The following is an 18,601-nucleotide window of genomic DNA, read 5'->3' as shown; positions in this document are numbered from 1 at the left end:
AGGGTCTGGCATCATCCTGGGGGGAACCTCACGCAAATATTTTTTTTTTAATTTGCGCGGGGTTCCTGTAACGGAATGGCCCGTGACACCCAGAGACTTTTGAATGATGTGGGGTACTCCTGTGTCAGCTTCACTAATGACTCTTGGGTCTAGGGTCATCCTATGTCCCTTTTGGGCATAGGATGACTGAGAACTGATATCTCGAATTACATGAGATGGGACATTAATGATAATTCATGTATTGTAGGAGACCTTGGAATATTACAGTTTGGTTAATTCTGTCCACAACAGGTCAATAAGAGAGTGTCTCCTTCAATGCTTAACATAGACTGTTGAGATGCTAGTTAAGTCCCCCTGGCTGTAGTTGGGGCTTGCTGTGATTGCATTCTGTGTCCATTGTGCCAACTAGGTCTGCTTCTACAGACCTTTTCATTGTGTGATGCTAATGCCACTGTTTTGTGTGAAAAGTCTATTGATGATAAGATGTGGAATGTGACTTGTCAACTGTAGTAATTACCTCCTCTAAATGCGGTGCCAGAATGTCTGTCTGGAAGATGGATTGTAGGGAGACCTCGTTAACCACCCATTGTGTGATGTTTTGGGTGGAGAGTTTTATTGTCCCTGTAACTACTGTAGCATGCTTGTAACTGTATAAAAAACCTGAGAGTGTACCATTAAAAGTGTTCATTCGTTTGACTCAGAACAGAGCTTGTCTCGTCCTTATTCTGGGGAATGGAATGGGTCCTGTCGGCTGGATTGTCGGATAAGCTGTCGTGGGGCGATGGAATATCGTAAACGGTGGTGACCGTTACAGTTCCCCTTCAAGATTCTCCGCACACAGTTCCCCTTCAAGATTCTTCGCACACAAGTCGCCCCGCAAGTCGGATCATCTTGATCCGACTTCTGGTGCGACGTCTTTCCAAATCAATGGGCTCCCATAGGGAACCATTGTTTTTGAATAGAGACAGAAAAACGCGGCTGAAAACTAACGTGGCAAAACGTGCATTGAATTCAAAGCAAAACACGGAAAAAAATTGCGGAAAAAATGCCGCTTTTTCCTGGCGTCTGTACTAGCTTTACAGACTGATTTTTAAAACGTCAGTGGGCATGAGGCCTAAATGTGTTAGGTCTAAGTTCAGCCTGTAAGTTCATTCAAAACAAAAAGAATGATGGCAACACATATGGACAACATCCATCAGCAGCTGAAACCAAGTGTGAAGTAATTAGAAGCAACATAATCTAGAAGTAAAGTTTCCCACCAAGATCTTAAAATAAATGCAGAACTTAAACACATAAGGCAGATAAATAAAAATAAGTACTGCCAGCAAATGTATAAGCATACACAATAGTGATTGCGATCTTGTATCCCAGCAGTGTAAACAATTGTAAATAGTTTCAAGACTTGCAATAGGACAATTCTAATAAATGATTGATAAAGTCTTAAACTGGGTATACACTAGAAGTATTTTTCTTTCAACCAAGTGGGCTAAATAGGGAACACAAAAAACACACACACACACACACACACAGAAATGACTGTACCAACACAAGCAACATTAAAGGGGTAGTAAAGGAACAGTTTTTTTTTTCCTAAATAGCTTCCTTTACCTTAGTGCAGTCCTCCTTCACTTACCTCATCCTTCCATTTTGCTTTGAAATGTCCTTATTTCTTCTGAGAAATCCTCACTTCCTGTTCTTCTGTCTAACTTCACACAGTAATGAAAGGCTTTCTCCCTGGTGTGGAGTGTCGTGCTCGCCCCCTCCCTTGAACAACAGGAGAGTCAGGACACCCACTAACACACAGCTCCTTTCTCCATCTGCAACGTAGAGAGCATCCCAACTCGCCTGTAGTCCAAGGGAGGGGGCGAGCACGACACTCCACACCAGGGAAAAAGCCTTGCATTACTGTGTGTAGTTACAGATCGAAGAACAGGAAGTGAGGATTCCTCAGAAGAAATAAAAACATTTAAAAGCAAAATCGAAGGATGAGGCAAGTGAAGAAGGACTGCACTAAGGTAAAGGAAGCTATTAAAGAAAAAAAAAAAAATTTGTACCTTTACAACCCCTTTAATGCCTCGATCTCCCCCGATGTGCCATTGTATTCTGATAGGGGGGCTGCCCCCACAGAACACAATGGCTGCCAACACCGATTGGATGGGGGGTTTGATGCTGGTTTTTCAGCATACCCGTCTGAGAGAAGCTGGTGGCAAGACTGGCTTCTATAGAGCTGTACACATGGGCCAAAAGTCTGTCACTTCCTGCCGAACTGACTGTTTTCAGCAGATTTTCAGCCCATGTGTACACAGCTTTAAAATAGTGGTTAACAAACAATGTTATAGACAATTTCTAACGCAATTATAACTATGAAGGTACCATAACGAATTTGCATGGTATCAGAAATTATCTTTTTTTACAAGGTTAAAAAAGTTCTGTCTTGTGACCATGCCTCTCTTCTTCCCAATAGTGAGGTGCAGGGTTAGAGGATACACTGTTCCTGTAATCCATAGTCTGTTCCTGTGAAAAGATGCAGGCTGTTCTTGTGCAGGGGACGTGTTCAGAAGCCAGGCTGTGATTGAATTGTACTTGACATCAGCGCACAGCCTCTGGCTGAAATGCCGAAGAGAAGAGGGTGCGGGAATCGTCACACACCTTACCCTTTACCTCTAGGCTTGACTTAAGCATTTAACCCTTGCAGTGTGGGAAAGTCCTACTTTTTTTTTCTGGTGCCCACATTGGGGCTTTAAAAGGAAACTACTGGCGGGTGAAAAAAAAAAAAAAAAAAAAAAGGAGAAACAAAAGTCCAGTACGTATTGAACTTAACGAGGATGTAAACACCATTCATGAAATCTGACCTAGGCACATATACCTGTAGCGTTTACTTATCTCTTTCCAAAGCCCCAAGTCCCCTGTCTTTGTGCTGCTCCATTCCTCTGTTAACCCCTTAACGCCCGCCGCACGACTATTTACGTCCACAGAATGGCACGTACAGGCAGATGGGCGTATATATACGTCCTTGCCTTCTAGCGGGTGGGGGGTCCGATCGGGACCCCCCCCCCCCGCTGCGTGCGGCGGGCGGGTTCCCTCGGGGAGCGATCCGGGACGACGGCGCGGCTATTCGTTTATAGCCGCTCCGTCGCGATCGCTCCCAGAGGCTGAAGCACGGGGAGAGCCGTATGTAAACACGGCTTCCCCGTGCTTCACTGTGGCGGCGTATCGATCGAGTGATCCCTTTTATGAGGGAGACTCGATCGATCACGTCAGTCCTACAGCCACACCCCCCTACAGTTGTAAACACACACTAAGTGAACACTAACCCCTACAGCACCCCCTGTGGTTAACTCCCAAACTGCAACTGTCATTTTCACAATAAAGAAAGCAATTTAAATGCATTTTTTGCTGTGAAAATGACAATGGTCCCAAAAATGTGTCAAAATTGTCCGCCATAATGTCGCAGTCACGAAAAAAAAAAAATCGCTGATCGCCGCCAATAGTAGTAAAAAAAAAAAAAAAATTATAAAAATGCAATAAAACTATCCCCTATTTTGTAAACGCTATTTATTTTGCGCAAACCAAATCGATAAACGCTTATTGCGATTTTTTTTCCAAAAATAGGTAGAAGAATACGTATCGGCCTAAACTGAGGAAAATTTTTTTTTTTATATATGTTTTTGGGGGATATTATAGCAAAAAGTAAAAAATATTGCATTTTTTTGAAAATTGTCGCTCTATTTTTGTTTATAGCGCAAAAAATAAAAAACGCAGAGGTGATCAAATACCACCAAAAGAAAGCTCTATTTGTGGGGAAAAAAGGATGCCAATTTTGTTTGGGAGCCACGTCGCACGACCGCGCAATTGTCTGTTAAAGCGACGCAGTGCCGAATCGCAAAACCTGGCCTGGGCATTTAGCTGCAAAATGGTCCGGGGCTTAAGTGGTTAACATAACTTCTGACAAGTTCTCTGGCACAGGAGATAAAAGTAGCTGAAAATTTGTGTTGGGGAGGCAATTTAGACATAGATAAGCAGAGAGCTGGTCTATTCACAGCACAGCTCTGCAAGTTTCTTCCTTCCAATCAGCTCACACAGTGTATGCGCAGACTCCACTCCCACTGCTGAAGAGAAAAGATGTGCACTTTCTAAAGCTGAATACAGAAGATATACAGTACATGTAAAAATGATGCAAGGAGGAGATTTGCGTCATCTCTGTGTATCATCTGAGGATGTTCACTTCACTGGGTATATGTGAGGGTTTACATCCACTTTAAGGATCACAGTACAGAACTGTCTGCTTTATAAAAAATGTGCTCCTCAGTTATGAATAGTGAGTTTTACTGGCATTTATGACACCATTGGGGAGATTTCCCCTCACATATCCTGTCTCAGTGGAGCAACAGGAAGGAAGTCTCAAAGATGACAAAAACAGCAGAAAACAGACTAAATATTTATCCTTACATGCTCTACAAATGAAGCTGCTTTTATGGCTGTTTCTCATTGTTTTAAAGGTTCTGTTCACTTTCTGTCTTGGTGACATAACATTACAAGAACGGAGACCCAATGGAATGTATTTAGCTATGGAGGATACCGATCTGTCATATCCATATGCTCGCCATTTGCTATTGTTCTACAGGAGAGCAGGATAAGTCAGCAGCTGCCTATAGGAAACGCCCCCAAAATAATATAATGTATGTTCATTTGGTTATAACAACTAACAGCAAAACATGTTAATAAATATAGCTCCAGTATCTAGGGTACCTGGTGTGAGTGAGCAGGCCTGCAGCTGTCTGATTACATGACTCAGCTCCCCTTGAAGATTGGCACCACCGGAGGCCTTTATGGCTTCCAACATGCTCTCCAAGTCTACCACTTCATTGCCTTCCGCGTCAAACTGTGCAAATGCCTGAAAGAGAAGCCAGTGGTTAATCTCAGAAGGAAAAATTTAGAATATGAATCATACAGGGCTATACCTACTCCATTATTTGCCGATGCCCGCGTAACATTAGGAAATAGTTTGTCAGTAAAAAAAAAAAGCAAATTTTTATTTTCAAACACACTCTGCTGAAACCACTGTATTTTGTAAAAAAAAAAAAAAAAAAACACTTTCCCTTGATGACTGTTAGAGCCAGTTCACACAGGGGCGGCACGACTTCGGGGGCGACTCGGCCAGGCGACATGAACACGACATCTAAGGCGACTTGCAAAATGACTTCTGTATAGAAGTCAATGCAGGTCGCCCCGAGTCGCCCCCAAAGTAGTACAATAACCTTTTTCTAAGTCGGAGCGACTTGCGTCGCTCCTATTAGAACGGTTCTATTCACTAGAATGGGACGCGACTTGTCAGGCGGCTGCATCGCCTGACGAGTCGCCCCAGTGTGAACCGGGTCTTAGATCTTGTGCTTGCCATACATTTTGCAACATTGTTGAAAGCTTCTGGGTTTTCCAACAGTTTTCAGTGATGATTGGCCACTTCCATTTTGTTTGTTTCACAGATTTCTAAAACAAAGTCAACTGAAACTATAGTTGAAATATACAAAAACCATAGCAGTGCCAGCTGAAGAGCATTTCTTTTCAATTTCCATGCTAGATTTATTCACCCGGTCACTTGGAAACACAGAACAGATAAAACCGTTGATGGACAATTACTTTGATTTAAAGCCAATAAACATCAAAACTGACAATAAATTTGCCAAGAATACAACGAGCCTTGGAGTGGCCTTAAAGGATAAGTTCACTTTAAAAAAAAAAAAAATTAATAATAAATGCACTTTTGCTGCAGGTAAAAAAATGTGCATTTATTAGTTTTTGTTGCATTACAACAGCGATCAGAAGATTGTACGAGGAATACAGGATACATTCTGACAGGGAGAATACATTTACTACCACAGAGCTCCACAGCGACATGGCAGTTCATAGAAAACTACAAGCCGACAGCTGAAAAGGATGTCGGAACTTGTAGTTTATTCATAAACACAGAGCTCCGTGTATGAATGACCCACGTGGCTGCATGGTTTTCAAAAAGTGACAGCTTGTACAGGGAACTTTCTCCCCAAATTGCTGTCACAGAAAACACGGGGATCGCCGAGCGGCTGCAGCATTGGGAACAGGTAACCTGTTCTCAAAGGTGAACCTATCCTTTAGGCCCCTTTCACACAAGGGCAGGAGGTGCGTCAGGGGTAAAGCGCCTCCATTTTTAGTGGCGCTTCACCGCCAATTTCACGACGCTATTCAGCCTCTAGCGGGCGGTTTTACCCCTGCTAGCGGCCGAGAAAGGGTTCAAAACCGCCGCAAAGTGCCTCTGCAGAGGTGAATTGCCGGCGGTATAGCCTCGTGTCCCATTGATTTCAATGGGCGGGAGCGGTATACACACCGTTCCAAAGATGCGGCTAGCAGGTCTTTTTTTTTTACCATCCTGCTAGCACACCGCTCCAGTGTGAAAGCCCTTTGGCTTTCACACTGGAGACACTGCAGCATCTGTTTAGGGTCGGTTTGCAAGCGCTATTTTTAGCGCAATAGCACCTGCAAACCGCTCCAGTGTGAAAGGGGTCTTAATGACTTCCAATTTCCATCTCTGGTCTGATGCCTATTAGACGATAAAAATGAAAAAAAAATAATAAAAAATTTAATAAAAAGCAAGGTATATTTAGGCCTCATGCACACCGATTTCGTGTAAACACTGTTTTTCCTGACAGGAGAAAATCAGCATTATAAACTCACCTAAGTTGCATTGTTTTCAAAACCATTTAGGTGAGTTTAGCAGAGTTTGGACATTTATTTCACTGGCCAGAAATTTTTATTTATTTTGGTCACTGAAATAAACACCCAAGTACTAAACAAGCCTAGCGTTTAGGCACGTTTAACAGCGTTCTGCATTTTTTGAGCTCAAAATTACCTCCCCTGAACACGATTTTTGGGTATTCACAAAACATTCCCTAAACTCCTCTGCTACCAAACTGCATGGAAACATAGGAAAAGAGGGGATTTTAAGGGAAACAAAAAACAGCAGCAGTGTGCATGAGGCCGTATGCCCCTTTCACTCCAGCAGACCAATCAGGTAGGCCTGTCAATTTCTCAGGCAGACCTGATCAGACCACCTACTGTTCTCTATGGGGCGGCGTATGTCAGCAGACACATGCCCACCGATACCCACTGGGCATCTCAGCCGATAAAATCTGCTAAAAATACATTCACCATGCGTCCAGCGGATCAGATCGAATGGAAATGGACATGCAGTCTGTTCTGACAGCCCCATAGAGGAGAGCGGGCTGTGTCCATTTCCGCTCTGCATAGCGGAGCGGACACGGACCTATCATCTGCTTGCTCAGCAGGGATCAGAGGACAGATCCCCAGCTGAGCAGGCCAATTCCACTTATTCCACTCCCGTAAAGGGGCCTTAGACCTTGATTTCACAAGCTATGATAAAGAATGAATGGTCAGCTACGGGATGTTTTGGCAACACTTTTCATTTGCTTACAGTTCCTAGGATTACTCATTCGAAACATAAACCAAACACCCTAAAAATAAATACACAACGCAGCTGTGAATATTGATTCAAATATATATCAAATAACAATATTCAAAGGAAAACAAAGATCCCATAGAAAGATGGGATACAAATCAAGTTCTTGGAAATGCACTCTGACGAATGGTATAGTATTGGTGAGGTATGCAAAAAAAGGCTCAGCAGTTCTCCGGAACTGCCCGCTACTGCCAAATCTCAGCAACAAAAGTCAAGAAGAATGATAAACCAAAGAGGAAACTTCAGAACACTGAATGGATTCAACAGTTTCATGACCTGTCCTGAAAACAGATTGCCAAAGCAAACACACACACTGGGGTTGATTTACTAAATCTAGAGAGTGCAAAATCTGATGCAGCTTTGCATAGAAACCAATCAGCGTCCAGTTTTTTTTTTTTTTTGTCAAAGCTTAATTGAACAAACTGAAGTTAGAAGCTGATTGGATACCATGCACAGCTGCATCAGATTTTGCATTCTCCAGTTTAGCCCAGGTTCACACTGGGTACGATTTGGTACGATTTGAGATGCGATTTCACATGTCAAATCGCATCTCAAATCGGCGGCAATGGCACTGTCCCAATCAGTGCGACGCCGCATCTGCGGCGCTGCACCGATTTCAAAAAGTAGTTCCTGTACTACTTTTTGCGATTTCGGGCCGCGATTTACATTGAACACTGCACAGATGTCTCTTAAATTGCGGCCGAAATCGCGGCAAAATCGCAGCCGCGAAATCGTGGTAAAATCGCGGTTTTGAATTCGCAGCAGTGTGAACCTAGCCTTAAGGCCCCTTTCACATTGAGGAGTTTTTCAGGCGGTATAGCGCCTATATACCGCCTGAAGAACTCCTGCCCAGCATTCTCAATGTGAAAGCCTGAGGAGAGAAAAAAATATCTTCTGCAAGCAGCATCTTTGGAGCAGTGAGAGGAGCGGTGTGTATACCGCTCCTTTCCATTTAAAACTCTGGAGAGGCGCATTGCGGGCGGTATTAACCCTTTTTCGGCCGCTAGAGCGCATGCCGGCGGTATTGGAGTGCATGGAGATGGCAGCCATGGAGGGAGTAGGAGCTGCATAAGCCGATGCTTCTTCTGTAGTGCTGGTTCCTGTCTCAAAGTGATACCAAGTACACTTTGACTGGAACCTTTCTAGTAATTTGGAGAGCAACGCCAGGAGATAAATGTACTTATTATTATTATTCTTTTTTGTAGTAAGAGCCTGGTAAGTATTAACCACTTCCCTACCGGCCCATAGTAAAATGACGTCCACAAAGAACTTCTGCCGTTCAGAGTGGACGTCATATGACGTCCTGGGCTTCCCGGGTGGATATCTGAATGATGCCTGCAGCTAGAGGCATCATTCAGATATCCTTCTAAACTGCCGGCGATTCTGCACAACGTAAGAACGATCATAGCGGCGGTTCCGCCGCTAGATCGTTCTTAGGCTTCTTTCACACTATGGATTGTATGTCCGTTTTATAATATCCGTATTACACCTATTAACGGACGTTTATTAACGGATTTAATAACGGATACATACGGATAAATATTTTACCATTCTTCCTTTATTGAAAACGGATAATGTTTATCCGTATACATCCGTTATATCATTCCTTTCTAACGTCCGTTAATAAAAACATTTCACCCTTTCTTGAAGTCCAGCTCCAGAAGTCGCATGGATATTCAGGGGAACCCCGCCGTCAATTTAAAACAAAAATGACGTGCGGTTCCCGGTAAATATCCATAACCAGACCCTTCAGGTCTGGTATGGATATTCAGGGGAACCCCGCCGTCAATGTAAAACAAAAATGACGTGCGGTTCCCCCTAAATATCCATAACCAGACCCATTATCCGAGCACGTTGACCTGGCCGGCCGCAGAAAAGAGGGGGGGACAGAGTGCGGCCCCCCCTCTCTCCTGAACCGCACCAGGCCACATGCCCTCAACATGGGGAGGATGTCCCCATGTTGATGGGGACAAGGGTCTCATCCCCACAACCCTTGCCCGGTGGTTGTGGGGGTATGCGGGCGGGAGGTTTATCAGAATCTGGAAGACCCCTTTAACAAAGGGGACCCCCAGATCCTGACCCCCCCCCTGTGTGAAATGGTAATGGGGTACACTGTACCTCTACCATTTCACGAAGGAAGTAAAAAGTATTGTAAAAAAACACACTGACACAAAAGAAAGGTCTTTCCTCTTCATGGTCTTCCCCAGTGACGTAGCAGAGGTACGTCAGAGGGGGCAGGGTCACGTGACGGGTGGCTCTGCCTCCTCTATATAAGAAATGTCACTGCTGCCTCCGCTCATTCGCTGGGCTGTGCCCAGCGGTGAGAGGAGGTCCGGGATGCTGCTGCGCCAGATGGATGGATCTTCACATCGCCGGAGCGGAGATCACCCGACGCTGGATCTTCTCATCGCGGGAGATCACCCGCACCCGTCGCAGGATCAGGACAACGCTGGAAGCCGGGAACGAGTGGATTTTTCAGCGCTGGAGTTTTTTTTTTTTTTTTTTTTTAATAAAGGACTTTATTCTTTTGTGTCAGTGTGTTTTTTTACAATACTTTTTACTTCCTTCGTGAAATGGTAGAGGTACAGTGTACCCCATTACCATTTCACACAGGGGGGGGGGTCAGGATCTGGGGGTCCCCTTTGTTAAAGGGGTCTTCCAGATTCTGATAAACCTCCCGCCCGCATACCCCCACAACCACCGGGCAAGGGTTGTGGGGATGAGACCCTTGTCCCCATCAACATGGGGACATCCTCCCCATGTTGAGGGCATGTGGCCTGGTGCGGTTCAGGAGAGAGGGGGGGCCGCACTCTGTCCCCCCCTCTTTTCTGCGGCCGGCCAGGTCAACGTGCTCGGATAATGGGTCTGGTTATGGATATTTAGGGGGAACCGCACGTCATTTTTGTTTTACATTGACGGCGGGGTTCCCCTGAATATCCATACCAGACCTGAAGGGTCTGGTTATGGATATTTACCGGGAACCGCACGTCATTTTTGTTTTAAATTGACGGCGGGGTTCCCCTGAATATCCATACCAGACCTGAAGGGTCTGGTTATGGATATTTACCGGGAACCGCACGTCATTTTTGTTTTAAATTGACAGCGGGGTTCCCCTGAATATCCATGCTCAGTAAAATTAACGTCCGTTAACATAACGGACATTTACGGAGACATTTACTAACGTCCATGTGCCATAGACTTCAATGTTAAAATATAACGGACGTTAATATATCCGTTACTTGCAACGGACAAATAATTTACAAAAAATAGTGCAAGACCCGTCACATATTCCGTTATAACTAACGTCCGTATGTTATAACGGACTATTACGGATCTTTACGGAACATAAAAAAATCCCATAGACTTTAATGATATTTTATAAAGGACGTATAACTTCCGTTTTTTAACATTATCTGACGGATTTTAAAACGGATTATTAAAACGGATTTATTTTGTAGTGTGAAAAGGGCCTTACAGGCGGCGGGAGGGGACATCCCCCCCCTCCCGCCGCCATCCGGTGCTTCTCCGGGCTCTCCCGTGCCATCGGGGGCCCGGAGAACGAATCGTCCGGCGCTCGCAGGAAGCATAGAGATGACTGGTGACCAGATGGTCACCAGTCATCTCTATGACCGTCGGAGGACCCGGGCGCGATGTGATGATGTCACGCCCGGGTCCCCGTAAGTAAACAAAGCCGCGATTGCGGCTGCTAAGCAACCACAAGCATGAGATCGGTGAATTTTTTTTCACCGATTTCATGCTTTCCAGCCTGGAGGAGAGATGTGGGGTCTTATTGACCCCGCATCTCTCCATAAAGAGTACCTGTCACACACATTCCTATTACAAGGGATGTTTACATTCCTTGTAATAGGAATAAAAGTGATAAAAAAAAAAAAAAAAAAAAAAAAGTGTAAAAAAAGAAATAAATATATATAAAAAAAAAAAGAAATAAAAATTTATTTTTTTTAACGCCCCTGTCCCCGGTAGCTTGCGCGCAGAAGCGAACGCACACGCAAGTCCCGCCGACATATGTAAACGCCGTTTAAACCACATATGTGAGGTATCGCCGCGTGCGTTAGAGTGCCAGCAACAATTCTAGCACTAGATCTCCTCTGTAAATCTAAACTGATAACCTGTAAAAAATTTCAAATCGTTGCCTATGGAGATTTTTAAGTACCGAAGTTTGGCGCCATTCCATGAGTGTGCGCAATTTTAAAGCGTGACATGTTAGGTATCTATTTACTCGGTGTAACATCATATTTCATATTTTACAAAAAATTGGGCTAACTTTACTGTTTTAAAATTTTTTTAATTCATGAAACAATTTTTTTCCCAAAAAAAGGCGTTTGAAAAATTATTGCGCAAATACCGTGCAAGATAAAAGGTTTCAATGACCGTCGTTTTATTCCCTAGGGTGTCTGCTAAAAAAACATATATAATGTTTGGGGGTTCTGCGTAATTTTCTAGCAAAAAAATTATGATTTGTACATGTAGGAGAGAAGTGCCAGAATAGGCCTGGTATGGAAGGGTGTATAACTGCCCGGTATGGAAGAGGTTAAACCAGCGATCAGATCACCAATGCCATGCAGGTCTCCTGCACACAATCAAGCCAGGTTCACATATGTGTGGCTGCGACTCACAACAGGGGTCTGGTGTGTCCCTGTTCACCAATTCAGGTGCAAAACGGGTCTGAATTTTGCCCGAATTTGCACCTGAATCAGAACCAAAGCTGCACAGGACCCTTTCCAAATATGGACTGTGGGAACACTCTCCTGCCATGAGAATTGGGTTCGGGGCAAACAGTGAATTATCTTAATGTACAATAAAAACTGTCTGACATTTGGCCCGGGTGTTCGGCTGGCTTCTGTCAGACAAGAATGACCAGGTCCCAAATAGCGCTCTTTCCTCAGAGCCCTGCAAGTGCAGCAGCTAATTGATAATTCTAATTGAAAAATATATATCAATGTAGAGTGGTACTGCGGACATAACTTGATTAACTGTGTATCTGAATGCTTCTATGTAAACAAGGCAGATCGCTGTTCTGACAGGGGAGAAAGGATAGATTTGTGTACCTGCGAAGGGAATATATTCCATCTTTTCCCATAGAAAAAGCACCTCACGCAGTACACACAAACACTGGTTAGGCACACCATTAACCCTTTCATTGCCCCCCACACGACATTAACCTATTCCCAGCCAATGTCATTAGAATAGCGACAGTGCATTTTTTTTTAGCACTAATCATTGTATCAGTGTTACTGGTTCCTAAAAAGTGTCAACAGTATTAGAATGTCTGCCGCAGTAGCGCAGTCCCGCTATAAGTCACTGATCGCAGCCAGTACTAGTAAAAATACATAAAAATATCCCATAGTTTGTTGACACTATAACTTTTGTGCAAACCAATCAATATTTGCTTCTTTGGATTTTTTTTTTTACCAAAAACCATGCAGAAATGTTTTAATATATATATATATATATATATATATATATATATATATATATATATATATATAATAAAAAATGTCTGCATGTTTTTGGTAAAAAAAATCCAAAGAAGCAAATATTGATTGGTTTGCACAAAAGTTAGTGTGTCACCAAACTATGGGATATTTTTACTATATATATATATATATATATATATATATATATATATATATATATATATATATATATATATATATATATATATATATATATATATATATAAATATATATATATATAAAAATATATATATATAAAAATATATATATATAAAAATATATATATATAAAAATATATATATATAAAAATATATATATATATATATATATATATATATATATATATATAAAAAAGAAAGCCATTTGTGGGGGAAAAAAGGACATACATTTTATTTATGTACAGCGATGCATGACAGCGCAATTGTCAGTTAAAGTAATGCAGTGCCATATTGCAAAAAATGGCCTGGTCATGAAGGTAATTACAGAGGTCAAGTGGCTAGGCAACCAACCACTTGCCTACTGGGCACTTTTACCCCCTTCCTGCCCAGGCCAATTTGAAGCTTTCAGCGCTGACACACTTCAAATGACAATTGTGCAGGCATGCAACACTGTACACAAATAAAAATTTTATTTTTTTTACACACTAATACAGCTTTCTTTTGATGGTATTTAATCACTGCTGTGTTTTTTATACTTTGCAAAAAAAATAAAACATTTTGAACACGTTTTTCTTAGTTTCTGTCAGCAAATTTTGTGAATAAATCATTTTTCTCCTTCATTGATGTGTGCTGATGAGGCGACACTGATATGCCGCACTGCCATCACTAATGGACAACGATTGGTGTCACTGATGGAGCTGTACTGTAGGGCACAGATCATCAGTGCCCCGATTACCTGTACAATCTCCCCTGCGAGGAGGTTCCACAAATTGTCTCTCCTCGCCCCACACTCTGTCAGTGTGAGGCAAGGAGAGTCGATAAACATCACTTCCTTGTTTACACATGACCGGCTGTGATTAAACACTGTGTGGCCGCCGCACGCAGGAGCGCCATCATATGACGGCGTCCCAGAACAAGAGAGTGTCACCCCGCCACCATCATTTTATTATACAGCACGTGGCAAGTGGTTAACCACGTGCCGACCGTACTATAGCAAAATGATGGCTACAGCACGGTCAGCCAGTTCTAGGAGGGTGTCATATGACATCGGCCTCTGGACACAGCTGATCACAGATCGGGGTAAAGAGCCAATCACAGCTTTTTTTACCACAGGATCAGCTGAGTCCAATCACAGCTGATCACGATGTAAACACACTTGCTGGTTACAGGCATTCCTTTCCTCACGCTGTCACAGTGTGAAAAGAGCGCTAGTAACCGGCTAGTGTGAAAGGGGACATCTGCACTGATCATCAGAGCAGAATAAACAGTGCCCACCAGTGATGCCTTTCAGTCCACATCAGTGAAGGAGAAAAATTACCCGTTTGCAAAATTTTATAACCGAAAGCAAGAGGCTCTTTCCCCCAAAATGTTCAAGCGGCCCAGACAGCGCGTCCACTACGCCCCAGGCAGCGTGCGGCCCAGGCAGTGCACTCCCTACGCCCCAGGCGGCGCGCTCCCTACGCCCCAGGCGGCGTGCTCCCTACGCCCCAGGCGACGGGCAGCCCAGGCGGCGCACTCCCTACGCCCCAGGCAGCCCAGGCGGCGCACTCCCTACGCCACAGGCGGAGTGCAGCCCAGGCGGCGCAATCCCTACGCCCCAGGCGGCGGGCAGCCCAGGCGGCGCGCTCCCTGCGCCCCAGGCGGCGCGCAGCCCAGGCGGCGCGCCCCAGGCGGCGCGCTTTCTACGCCACAGGCGGCGCACTCCCTACGCCCCAGGCGGCTGGCTTTCTACGCCACAGGCGGCGCACTCCCTACGCCCCAGGCGGCGCGCTTTCTACGCCACAGGCGGCGCGCACTCCCTACGCCCCAGGCGGCGCGCTTTCTACGCCACAGGCGGCGCGCACTCCCTACGCCCCAGGCGGCGCGCTTTCTACGCCACAGGCGGCGCACTCCCTACGCCCCAGGCGGCGCGCTTTCTACGCCACAGGCGGCGCTCTCCCTACGCCCCAGGCAGCGCGCTTTCTACGCCACAGGCAGCGCACTCCCTACGCCCCAGGCGGCGCGCGCTCCCTACGCCACAGGCTGCATGCAGTGTACGTCCCAGGTTGTGTGCAGTGTATATAGGGTCTTACCTCTTCGCACTCCTCCCGGCCGCTGGCCCGGCTCTCCATCATCTCTATAAACTGCTCCCGGCTCAGCGCCTCCTCTCCCCGGCTCAGCCTCTCCTCCAGCCAGCGGAGCAGGGCGCTCTGGTGCCGGGAAATCACCGACTCCGGAGCCCCTACATCCCTGAGCCGGGCCGCCGCCTCCCTCAGCCGGGCCTGCTCCAGCAATACCCCGGGGGAGGGCGGCAGTAGCAGTGGGGATGACGGGCCGTCGGGGCTCCCCAGTGGGACTGCACTCTGCTGGCCGCCCGTCCCTTCCGCCGTGTCCGTGGCTGCCGTGCTGCTCTCTTCTTGTTCCATTCCTCGGTCGTCTTCATCCCCGCTGCCTCCGCTATTCGCGTTCCCCATAATGATGGCGGTGACAAGCAGTGCTCTGTTGTATCCGGAGGGCCTACGAGGCCCGGACAGCCTCCACCTTCCCGGCCAAGACCCGCCCCACAGCCCGCCCTGTAATGGTAACTCAGGCAGACACCTGTCACCACAGCCTGACAACACTGACTGCACCCAGGCCTGCTTCCTCACTATGGCAGCACACTTGTCCCGGGGACTTCCTGTGAGAGGGAGGGGTCATTTCTTCTAAACTTACTTCCCTATACACTTTACACTATATGAATCCTTTATGAAGCAATGTCTGTCCTCATTTATAACCAGGCTAACAAACATTAGCGTACAGTCACAAATATACGCACATTCAGTATCTTAAACCCAATCACTAAGGCTCCAGTCACACCTGGGTGCACAAAAAGCGCCTTTATTTTCAACGGTATCTATAATGCGGTGCAGTATTGCTACGATTCAATGGTAGCAAACCACATCGAGTGACGCTTTTCCAAAAAGAGGTAGGAGCTCCTTTTAGGCGACAAGCGTGTCCTGCATTTTGCGATTATAGTGCGTTTTGAGATTGCAGACAGAATCTTAGAGATGGAGCCTAAACTTGCAGCTTAAAGTGGAGCTTTAGTCAGAAAATTAAGTCCTGCTAGATGACTTCAGGCTGGCCCCTTTTGCAGGTATAGCTTTGTAGCACCCTCTAGGTAGGTAGGTGCTAGACTTAGTATTTTTTAGAATACAGGTAAATTTAGGCAGGCCTGACTGGCAGCCAGGCCTGTTTGTTTTGATCTGGGCTGGGAGTGGCTCAGGGTAGCAGCTGGTGACCCACAGGCAGCATCACTGAGACCGCCCTCTTCTTTCTAGAGGTGGATCTGCCTGGAGTGTTTTAAGGAAGCCCTGACCAATCCCCAACCCGGATTGGCAGGGGGCAGGCCTCCTTAAAGCAGTAGTAAACTCGTTAAAATAAAAACTATTTAACCAATTTTACAATCTACATATGTATTGAGAATAAAATAAGCACTAAGAGTAAGCCCAAAAATTGTTCTTACTGTAAACAGACTGTATATTTGAAACGCTGCTGCTCTGTCATAGCAGTCGCAATATCAACTGTGGTCTTTATTCTGATTTACTTCCACCCGCATTACATTTTTCTCTCAATAATCTCGTGCATGCGCACTTATTGCAGTATCCAAGCCTCTTCTTAGTTTCCGGTTACTATGAGAACTAGGGTTGTCCCGATACCACTTTTTTAGGACCGAGTACAAGTACCAATACTTTTTTCAAGTACTCGCCCATACCGATCCTTTTTTTAAATGTCATGTGACAGTTTCTCAAACCACAATACAGATTTTGTGGCACTGATCTGCAGCACTGATAGGATTAGGTGGCACTGATATGCAGCACTGATAGATGGCTGACGGCTGGCTGGCACTGGCAGATGACACTGACGGCTGGCTGGCACTGGCAGTTGGCACTGACGGCTGGCTGGCACTGGCAGTTGGCACTGACGGCTGGCAGGTGGCACTGACGGCTGGCAGTCACTGGCAGGTGGCACTGACGGTGGGCACTGGCAGGTGTCACTGAAGGCTGGGCGGCACTGGCAGGTAGCATTGACGGCTGGGTTGCACTGGCAGGTGGCACTGATGGCTGGGGGGCACTGATGGGTGACATTTATGGACACTGATGGGCAGGCACTAAAATGCCATTAGGGAAGGCTGCCTTCAACGCCCATCCTGATACTCCTTGCACTCGGCCGCATAAAAGCAGCAGCAGCCACCTTGTTACACCCAGCCCAAACTATATGGGCTGGGTGTAACAAGATGTCCGCTGCTGGCATACTGTGGCCGAGTGCAGGGTGTACCAAGATGGGCATCTCTGACGTCAACACGGAGCGTCACTTCCACGACCAAATGTGACGGCTCAGGTCACCCTGAACGCTGCACTCCCTGCCAGCTTGACACGCCGCCCTCAGCTCTAACCGCCTGCTGACTCTGCCCGTCCGCTCCGCCCCGCTGACTCTGCTCGCAGGTATCGGCTAAGGCGGGGATATGCAATTAGCGGACCTCCAGATGTTGCAGAACTACAAATCCCACGAGGCATAGCAAGACTCTGACAGCCACAAGCATAACACTCAGAGGCAGAAGCATGATGGGACTTGTAGTTTTGCAACAGCTGGAGGTCCGCTAATTGCATATCCCTGGGCTAAGGCATCAGGAGCATTTGTGCGAGTACAAGTACTCGTGCAAATGCTCAGTATCGGGACAACCCTTGGAAACTAACGTCAGGCGAATCAGAAACTATCCTGTTGCTGGCATCGCGGGATGTCGGGGCTGACGTCGACAATAGGAATTGATGCAGCCCCGGCATAGACACTGCAAAGTTTGAACAAACGGCGCATGCGCAGGCTATGTCATGAGCCACAATTATACCTATATCTCGCAAGGAAGGCAGGTAAGGAGACATTCTTCTAATACAAATGATTATAAAACCTGCAATTGTCCACATAAAGAGAAGTCATCAGAATGGGTATACAACCGCTTTAAATATCCTGGGTCAGCCCAGCTGGGGAGGAGTTGTCAGGTGGAAGAGCTGGAGTGAGAGAGTGTGGAGGCTGTCAGGGCCTTTGAGGGAGCTCCCCAGTCTGGGGGGGGGGTGATCTTGGACCTGGGCTCGAGTGCAGTCGTGATCACTTCCAAAAACACATGAAGAGGTCCTGGACTGGAGGCACAAGAGAGAGCAAGGAGAGGACAGTGGGAGAGGGCACTGCTAAAAGACTTTAGGGAGGACAACTGGTCATTGCCAGGAGGGCTGGTGAGTAAGGCCCAGTCAGGAGGACTGGGGAGGCACTCCTGAGAGGACTGGGAGCTTGCAGTCTGAGATGGGTGCAGAACCAGAAGTGTGGACTGTGGTGGAAGGGGCAGTGTAAAGAGCAGCTGCAGCCAGGAGGACTGGCAGGGCTTGAAGAGGGCTAACTGGGAACTGTAGCCATAGATACGGAAGCTAGCACAAGGACTTTTCCACTA

General features: G+C 46.1%; 1 protein-coding gene across 2 annotated transcripts in view; it reads right to left on the bottom strand.

Moving 5' to 3' along the window:
• Positions 1-15,740, bottom strand: part of ZZEF1 (zinc finger ZZ-type and EF-hand domain containing 1) — a 300,633-nt gene extending 284,893 nt beyond the window's left edge. For both annotated transcript variants that reach the window (XM_040336714.1, XM_040336715.1), the window contains exons 1-2: positions 15,219-15,740; positions 4,750-4,894 (exon numbers count right to left, since the gene is read on the bottom strand). In XM_040336714.1, coding sequence (XP_040192648.1) covers positions 4,750-4,894; positions 15,219-15,599 — 526 coding nt within the window. In that variant the 5' untranslated portion in view covers positions 15,600-15,740. The remainder of the gene's footprint in view (positions 1-4,749; positions 4,895-15,218) is intronic.
• Positions 15,741-18,601: the final 2,861 nt, after the last annotated feature.

The sequence above is a fragment of the Rana temporaria genome, chromosome 2, assembly GCF_905171775.1.
Source record: "Rana temporaria chromosome 2, aRanTem1.1, whole genome shotgun sequence".
In the NCBI taxonomy this organism is placed as follows: Eukaryota; Metazoa; Chordata; class Amphibia; order Anura; family Ranidae; genus Rana; species Rana temporaria.
This window is presented reverse-complemented; position numbering and strand designations above follow the sequence as displayed.